The following is a 9,830-nucleotide window of genomic DNA, read 5'->3' as shown; positions in this document are numbered from 1 at the left end:
GCCCCAGGACTGGGTGAAGAAAGCTTGATTCAACCATCCTTGCTCAACTCCAGCCCCACACGCTAAACTCTGCGAGGCAGCGTCAGCACAACTGCCTACCTATGTCTGCCTTGTCCCATTGTCACAGAGATAGTACCCAAACTTCCCCTTGACACCCTGATTACACACGGTTAGACTGTCAGAGGCATGCAGAGATCGATACGGACAACGTGTTCGCGTTGCTTTCTGGGTAAGATAACGTGTGAATAAAAATAATGCGCTCTTAAATCATTCGCCAGGTATTGCGTTTCTCACGGGTTCGTAATGAACAAAGGCTACTCGTCTGCAGGATTTTCTTTGTTTATTACTGACACCTAGCGGGGAAAGAGGAAACTACCACTGTGTCAGGTCATTTCTTTGTGGTTGGGGGCATACAGACCAGAGTCCTGTTTATAATAAATTATTTTTTTAAAAATCGCATTCTCTCCATCAGAAAGCATATGGGCTGCACAAACCTAACAAATCTATCTAAAACTCCCCATTCAAACCCTCACAAACACAATTCTTAATGGCCGCTTCTTGGTGGGGTGGTTCCCCTATTATGGAGACAGCACAATATCCTCTCCTTCTACGACACACACATTTTCCAATCTGTTCAACACAATGTCCAATCGACACAATTAACTTGTTGCTTTGACACATCACACCCCCAGGCCCGCCTTAAATTGCAGCATTTTCAACATTTAACACATTTATTTAAAGAGTGTCAACACCATCTCCTGGTGTTGAGTCAATGTTTGTTATTCGGCTAACTCTACAATTGGGTTGACCTTTAAAAATGCATTATTGTTTTCGGTTGCAATTAAAAACTATACTGACTCTGCAATTCACCCTGTGACCTGCATGACTGTATGGTCTTACAGTACTCCTATTTTCAAAGCTGAGGCTAGGGAGAGACGTCCCTAAAATTAGCTGGGTAAGTGGCCCTGTCTCCACCGCTGCCCTGCGGTTGTGACGTTAATTACACTCTATTTATACTTTAAGAGTTCAGGGTGCTGAAAGATCAAGTTTCTGTTATACTTTTATTTCCATGTCTCCAAGTTTATGTGAGCACTGGGGAGGGCCTGCGTCCAGCACGCTGATCTTAAAAAGTAGGACATGATGAATACAAGCTGAGACTGAATTCTACTTTGACTGTTTTGCTGCTAGGGTATGAGAAACAATATTTTCATTCTTGACACCAAAATGTAGAAAAAAATAAAATTGTCACACAAAAACACACAGACCCACTTGATGTTGTGATACTGAATTTTATTCAAGTATCCCCAACACACTTTTGTTCTCAAGTTGTCAGTTAGGTGAGAGGCAGCGACAGTCCATAGACTGGATGTAGAAGTTGTCTATTTAGGATTAAGAGTTTCAAAATTTGCATTCGATTTGGTGTTGCTCAAGTACAGACAGAAAAAAAAGAGAAACATTCATGTTCAAACAAACGTCAGAAACAGGACTAAGATGCAGGTACGACCGAAGAGCCACTGTTCGTTAATAACTTATGAACTGCATCGGAGGTTGCAGCAACAATCCACTTCAAAAACAGAATTCACACACACGACCTGGGATAGTTCACTTCAGATCTCCCCCAAAGCTAGCAAGCCAAGACTCTGTTGCTATGAAGAGACAATCCTAAAACTCTCTCTTTGACGGAGACCTGGATACCTTTGTTTATGGCGGCCAACTATTGTGATTTTACAAAGATATCAGCACACATCTAAGATAAAAGAAATAACATGTGAATTCTCTTTTTATTGGTGGATTTCACTATGAATATCCTCTTTGACCGAGATATCCCAAACTGCATAGGTTAGAAATGATGGCTGTGTGGACTAAACTGGGAAAGGCTGATATCCGTCTTTACACTTTGAGTGAAAGGATATCTCTCATACTCTCATCATAGTCTGGCACTGTGGATGCTGCAGGCAGTCAAAGTAGACAGAAAACATCCTTCAGCTAAAGTGGTTCACCTTGAAATTAGGCCAAATCAGCTATCATCCAATTTGCCTAAACCACTCACGTTTTGAGTACAGTCATGTGGCTGATATTCGGCACAATAGGTATACCATTTCTCCATGTCAAAGAAACATAGTTGAAGGGATATATGCAAAAAGCAATACTAGTTATGACAGTTGGGCAGAAATATCAAGCAGCCAAGTTTGAATGATTTCGATCATTCAAATTGATCTTTTTCCACTAGTAGCTCAACTGATCAACCGAACAAGCCATCATGTTAACTTTTCATTCTGTCATGCAAGCTATCTGCTTAAATGAGGTCAATATTTCCTATCAATAACAAAACCCATCTTTCACACAAGCCAACCACCAACAAAAACACTCAGGCACCACTATAGTGTAAGAATTTCCCATTAATTTGGGAGAAAAATGAAGAAAAAGCATTAAAGCTTACACTGAACTTAAGTTTCGCCCAGCTTCAAATAGCAGTTAAAACCTAGCATTACTGTTTAAGTATCCATGACTTAATAATAGATAAGAGACAATTGAACAGCTCTCACCCACAGATTTAAGTCTGGAGACCAGGTGGTTTATTGCTGTGGTTTATGACAAAAGGCAGGGATGGTACTGGTAGGGAAAATGAGAGGAGAGGGGATCAAGCCGAGAGGGGGATGAGTAGAATGCTGTGGAGAGGGTTTACAATAAGTAGTTAGGTACGTGGACAGACAATATGAGAAGGATGCCTCATTAATAGTAAAGTTTAGGGGACAGTTAAAGGTCAATGCAGCTCAATGAATGCCTCCATCTCCTCGGAGATGAGCCCCTTATAGGGCAGTCTATGCCTCTCAATTGTGCGCGCTGCCAGGCACTGAAGGGTGATGTAGTTCAGCGGGTAAAGGTTTGGGTGCCCACTACTCTGCTCATCCAACAGCTCATAGGCTGTCTTCCTCTGTGCATTTGTGGCGTCAAAGTGAGCTCCTGCTTTCACAAGTAGTGCCATAATCTCTGGGCAACCATTGCCCGCAGCGATGTGTAGTGGAGTGTTGTTGTCACAGTCACGTGAGTCGATGTCTGCACCACATTCCAGGAGAAGTGATGCCACTGTGTGGGAAGGGAAGCGGCCCACGGGGTAACGGCCCACAGATGTCGTTTCCTTGTCAACAGCCATGTGGAGAGGGGTAAATCCTCCACGTCCACGAGGGTTCAGCTTCAATAAACGATACACGGTCTGCTTCTTCTGGTGCTCCTGCTCTGGATTACACTCAATTTTTTCCAGCAGAAAGATAAGGTGGAGGATGATGGAGAGGGCCTTGGTGAACTGTGGAGCTTCTGGGGCGTTATCCTTCTGGGCCACGGCTCTCTCCACTTCCCTAACACTTTTCCCCAGCACACCCATCAGATCTCGGAAGGTGATGCGTGTTGCCAGGGTGCCTTTGGCACGGTCTTGAAGGACAAATGAGAAAAGCTCTGCAAAGGACAAGAAGCTGGAGGCCGTCATTGGACTGAGGGGGTCCAGGTTGCTCTGCTGCATATCTAAGGCATACTTCCACAGGCTGATGCAGCGTTCAAAATTGCCAGAGTCAGCATAAACAGCTCCCCTGTAGCGGATATAATAAGAGGTGTCTGGATGGGACGGCCCCAATATGCGCTCACGGACAAGCAAGGCCTGCATCCGCATCTCATCTGGGTCTGTGATAAGAGCTTCCAGCTCCTCTGCAGTGCTCACCTCCTGGGCACAATCATAGGCAGGGATAGGGGGACCTGGTGGAGGCTTGGCAAGGGGACCCGCTTTATCCCCCGCTTGTCTCAATTCCATGGCCCTCCTCCAGTATCTCAGTGCCCCTAGGAGATCCCGTTTTTTATCCACAAAAGTGGCCCCTAGGAGTTCAAGTGCATCAATACGCTCTTCTCTGGAGGAGCGAGGCTGATGGGCAAGGTACTCTACTATGTTGGTGTGACCCGTTACACTTGCGGCGAGGAGTGGGGTCATCCCATATCCGTCTCTCTCCATACGAGCATTGCACTTCAGCAACATTTTCATAATCTCCAGACTACCAGACTCGGCGCAGTCGTGCAGGGCAGTGTTGCCCTTCACGCTCTTACGGTTGACATCCGCACCGCGGTCCAGGAGGAACTTGGCTATCTCTTTGTGGCCCTTGTAGCAGGAGATCATGAGGCAGGTGTGGCCATGGCGGTTGGCCACCTCCATGTCAGCTCTGTGTTCCACCAGGTAACGGACGATTTCCAGGTGCCCGTCGAAGCAGGCGGCTCTGAGGGGCGTTGAATTGGTCAACGTAGCGTTGTTCACAGAGGCACCGTGTTTTAGCAGCGTTTTGACCACGGGGAGGTGACCGGCCGCCGAGGCCGCCCATAGCGGCGGAGCCCCCTCGATGGTCTCACCGTCAAAGTTCACCGACCCTCCGAGTTCAACATTGGCTTTACAGTGTTCCAGGAGGTAGTCTACCACCTCTAAATGTCCGTACCGAGAGGCAATTAACAGAGGGGTGCCTCCTTGGGTTTTCTCCTCGGCCAAAGCCTCCAACTCCTCGGGAGTTTTGTTGCTCAGCAACTTCTGGATAAGTTTCAGCTTACCATCTCTGGCCGCGTTATATACCGCCGTCGTTATATCCATTTTACAGCCTTTGTGCTTTTCCGCCGACCGCCAACCCCATAACCACACGCAGGTCTACGGGGAGAAAGCGTGAGGCCGATTTCAAATAATAAACTTCAGGAATCTTGCCCTGCACTCTGTTTCTAGCCCACATCTTCCTGCCATTTTGAGGGTGCCGTCAAGATGGCGCTTGTGTTGTTTGACAGGTCTATGTTTATAATTTCGGCAAGCCGTTTCGGATGGTGTAGTCTTTCAAAAGTGGGCCAGCCGTTCAAAATGTCGGCGCCCGTAGGCCGTAAAGAACTACAGCTACCATAATGCACCCGAACCGAATGACCTAACGACTCGTGGATTCGCTTGTTATGCCAACCCGGACCGACACGGCGCGCGAGCTCATTCCATACCTGTTAATGGCCTGGTTCATAAACTCCCAGGTCATTAATGAACAGTCTATTTTAAGAGTTATATATTCAAAAGCAGTTTAATAATCATCGTAGAAGGGCATGGATATTAAAAATAAATTGTAGGCCTACGTCACGACAAGAGATTGAAACACGGCAGTGGGTCAGCCGTGTAAATCCTAAATAGAAATACACGTATGACCATTTGCCTAGCAGTACAAGTGGCCAATGAGGCGGAAGACATGAGTGACGTCACCACCCCGCTTAGGCCTTATTGTAACAGTGTGTGTATCTGTGTTGTATTGCCACGTATGCGTTCGTGCCATAATATAACTTGGTTTTGCGAACACGTGACATTCGGGAATCATATTTAAGAATTATTTCTGCATGACCACAAAATTAAAGAAACTGACAAGCTCAACGCAGCTATAATGACTAATCAGTTCCACGTATGAGCTTATTTCCATTTTAAAAAGGCCTCAAAATTATTCACAACGTATTCTCACGCTATTTCAAAAGGAACGAAGAAAGAAATCATGCTGACCTTTAATTCGTACAAGAAACCTATGCCTGTTGACAAGATAAGAATCTATTCGGAAATATCAGTGGAAAAAAAACCCATGTGGTTGTTAAATGGCAACAACAGATCAGCAGGAGGCGCTAAATTACAATTTAACTTTAAGGTAAGGCACTCGCTCATGAGGAGGACAGAGAAGAGAGGTAGATCATGTCTATGACACTTCCATAACACCAAGAACACTGGGCAACAAAAAATTTTCAAGCATTTTGCTCCCCGAAAAAACAAACAAACCCAGAGCTTATGACAGACGATGTCAAGTTGCACACAAAAATAATTTCAGATTTGCATCACGTAGGAATTTGGAGAAACATTAACATTAAAATTAATAATTAAATCAAAATTAACATTAACATTAGAATAACTTAATCGAATTTAACATGTTTAATCGCATAATGATGCTGACACATTGTGTTAGTTCAACTGAGCTTACATTGTTGTGCAGCTGATTTTCCTTTGTACTCGGCATCATCAGTGTCCAACAATAGTCGGCCAGCATTGAATGAATAAATGATGATTTATTTTAAACGTAAATAAGCAGGATATTACATGCAGACAAACCATTGCCAATAATTTGAAGTGATCAACAAATCCACACATCAAACTCAGCAAACAGAACTCCGTATGAATCAGATTATTTGTTACATGTTGGAAAAGGAGTAGGAGGAAGATTTATACACTTATTTTTTCCTACCCCTTCTCACTTACTCTTAAGTTAATTCAGCTACTAACATTTCAAACTCAATTCCCACTGTACTGTATAGTTCAAATTCAATGCAAGTTGTGCTGCACAACACAGACTCAACTACTGTGAACAATAGGAGAAAAAAGAAAACACACCAAAAACATGAGAGAAAGAGAAAAAAGAAAAAGAAAAACATCCTAATGTCATGTACCAAGAATAAACAAATCTCAATGCTACATACAACCCAAATATCCACTCGGTGTCATAGAAATAAAGATTGAAAAAAAATGTAATAAGAGATAAATGAAACTTAAACAGTTAACACAACTCTTCGTCGTCCCTATATCGCTTGATAATCAGACCTTTGTACTTCTTCTTGAGCTGCGTAATGTTTGTACTTTCAGTTCCATGATCAGACTGTTCCACAATTTTACCCCAAAGATTGAAATGGCCGTGCTCTCCAAAGTTGTATGAACACACAATTTCTTGAAGTTTGATATCCCTCTCAAATTATATTCCCATCTGAGAATATATTGTTTCTTGCTTTGAACATTATTTGTGCTGTGTTAAGTTCTACTAAATCCCTGAACTTCAAGGCACTTGACTTTTAAAATAGCTTGTTGGTGTGTTCACAATATCCCACATTATCAACTATCCTTATGGCTCTTTTTTGTAGTATACATGGTTGTAGGTTGGTTTTGTAGGTGTTACCCCATATCTCCACACAGTAGTTCAGATATGGTAAAATAAATGAACAATAGAGTGCACAATGATTTATGATCCAGAATGTGACTTGCTTTTCTCGTGACTGCAATGCTCCTTGCCAGCTTTGCTCGCACATATGTGAGGTTTCCAGCAGATTTTGTGTCCTAATATCACACCTAGAAATGTATTTTCATATACTCTTTCTAGTTGGATAGTGTTAATCAATTTTACTTTGGTATTTATTATATGATTTCCAAACAATATAATCTTTGTTTTGTCCAGATTTAAGGACAATTTGTTTTTGTCAAACCACCGTTTTAATTTTTCCATTTCTATTGTGGTCACCTCCAAATCTGCTGTAAATTCTCACTAGAACAAAATATATTCGTGTCATCCACAAATAAAACAAATTTCAACTTTTTTGATATCTTGCATGTATCATTTAAGTACAGAATGAACAGTTTTGGACCTAAAACTGACCTCTGGGGTACACCAAAAGTAATATCCATGCATAACTGTTTATGTTCACCTATCATTACAAACTGCTGCCTGTTACTTAAATAGCTTTTTAGCCAATTCTGTACAACCCTTCTGATACCACATTTTCCAATTTGTCTATTAATCTATTGTGATCAATAGTCTCAAAGGTGCTTTTTTTTAGATCTATAAATATTCCCACGGCAAACTTTTTTGGTCTATGCTATTAGTTATTTCTTCAATTAATTCAATAAATGAGTGCCTTTATTTTTCATTGCATACACAATGAGCACCAGAGATGTTGATCTGTTTGGTTGAAACCCATACTGGCTATCGGTCAACAAATTGTGCTTGTCAATGAATTTGTCTAGTCTAGCAGCAAATAGTTTGTCTGTCAAATGTCTAGCATTGTAGGCCCCAAGAAAGGCCAGAGGTCTTTAAAAGGTTTTGCTGGTAAGGGGTCAAGTAGGCAAAATAGTTAGTTTAGAAGCTGACACGAGCTTAGTCAAAGTATCCAGAGATAGTCTCAAAAGCTGTAATAGCAGGGACGATCAGGAATCAGGAACAATTTATTGTCATTTCTTTTGTGTACATGTGTACACAAAAGAAACGAAATTCCGTTTCCCCCCAGCCCACAGCAGTGCGACACAAAAGACAAAAACACACATCCCAAATTTCCCAAAAACGACACCGCCAAAAACATACAAAAACAGAGAGAACAAAGCAAAAAAAAAAAACAAAAAAAAACGCAAACGGTTAACAACACAGTCCATTCAGTGCAACACAGTCCAAAAAAATGCCACTGTCCAGAGAGCGAACGCCAGCCAGGATGACTGTCGGAACTGCCGGTCTGTATGGGCTAACAGTTAGCTTAGCCTGCCCCACTTCCGTGTCCTGTCAGACCACCCTTGCTGTTTCCTCCTTGGGTGCAGCTCCGGCAGGGCCGTGGTCCCTGGGCCCACTGGACGCAGCAGATCAGGCTCCCCCAGCCGATCCAACACCAGCTCTTCCAGCCAGACACCTCGACGACCAGCGCTTTGGACGATATATGGTTACACTTTTGATAACAGAGGTTTGGTTCTGTAGGTACTTCGCTGCAAATTTCACCACCACCAGTGGTAGGAATGATTATTATATTGTTGTGACTCATATTTAGGAGAGGAGATCTTGGGAGCAATACAGCAGGGTAGGGAGAAGACGGTCTCAGTGTTATAGAGCAAGGTGTCAGTCTGGTAATCTATTAGCAATTCCCTGATTAAACATTAAACTAGTTGACTCCACATCTGCACTAGGTTTAAACCTAGCGGCTCATTAATCACCTGCAACCTGACGAATGACAGGTCCCCAGTGTCAAACTATACGGAAACAGCTATCCACACAGAACAAAAATATAAACGCAACGCTTTTGCTCCAATTTTTCACGAGTTGAAATCAAAGATCGAAGACTTTTTCTATGTACACAAAAGGCCTATTTCTCTCAAATTTTGTTCACAAATTTGTTTAAATCTCTGTCAGTGAGCACTTCTCCTTTGCCGAGATAATCAATCCACCTGACAGGTGGGCATATCAAAATGCTGATTAGACAGCATGATTATTGCACAGGTGTGCCTTAGGCTGGTCACAATAAAAGGCCACTCTAAAATGTGCAGTTTTATCACACAGCACAATGCCACAGATGTCGCAAGTTTTGAGGGAGCGTGCAGTTGGCATGCTGACTGCAGGAATGTCCGCCAAAGCTGTTGCCCGTGAATTGAAAGTTCATTTCTCTACCATAAGCCGTCTCCAAAGGCGTTTCCGAGAATTTGGCAGTACATCCAACTGCAGACCACCTGTAACCACGCCAGCCCAGGACCTCCACATCCGGCATCTTCACCTGCAAGATCGTCTGAGACCAGCCATCCGGACAGCTGATGCAACAGCTGGTTTGCATAACCAAATAATTTCTGCACAAACTGTCAGAAACCGTCTCAGGGAAGCTCATTTGCATGCCCGTCGTCCTCACCGGGGTCTTGACCTGACTGCAGTTCGTCATCGTAACCGACTTGAGTGGACAAATGCTCACCTTCGATGGTGTATGGCACTCTGGAGAAGTGCTCTCGTCATGGATGAACCCCGGTTTTCACTGTACCGGGCAGATGGCAGACAGCGTGTATGACGTTCTGTGGGTGAGTGGTTTGCTGATGTCAACATTGTGAATAGAGTGGCCCATGGTGGCGGTGGGGTTATGGTATGGGCAGGCATATGCTACGGACAACGAACACAGGTGCATTTTATTTATGGCATTTTGAATGCACAGAGATACCGTGATGAGATCCTGAGACCCACTGTTGTGCTATTCATCCATCACCTCATGCTGCAGTATGATAATGCACGGCCCCATGTTGCAAG

The 9,830-nt window shown here is 43.4% G+C and overlaps 1 protein-coding gene across 1 annotated transcript; it reads right to left on the bottom strand.

Moving 5' to 3' along the window:
- Positions 1-1,283: 1,283 nt before the first annotated feature.
- Positions 1,284-4,774, bottom strand: LOC130123806 (protein fem-1 homolog A). Its single transcript, XM_056293101.1, has one exon. It carries the CDS (start codon positions 4,616-4,618, stop codon positions 2,765-2,767), a length of 1,854 nt encoding a protein of 617 aa, XP_056149076.1. The 5' UTR covers positions 4,619-4,774; the 3' UTR covers positions 1,284-2,764.
- Between the last annotated feature and the right edge of the window lie 5,056 nt (positions 4,775-9,830).

This window comes from Lampris incognitus, chromosome 14 (genome assembly GCF_029633865.1).
Source record: "Lampris incognitus isolate fLamInc1 chromosome 14, fLamInc1.hap2, whole genome shotgun sequence".
Taxonomy (NCBI): domain Eukaryota; kingdom Metazoa; phylum Chordata; class Actinopteri; order Lampriformes; family Lampridae; genus Lampris; species Lampris incognitus.
This window is presented reverse-complemented; position numbering and strand designations above follow the sequence as displayed.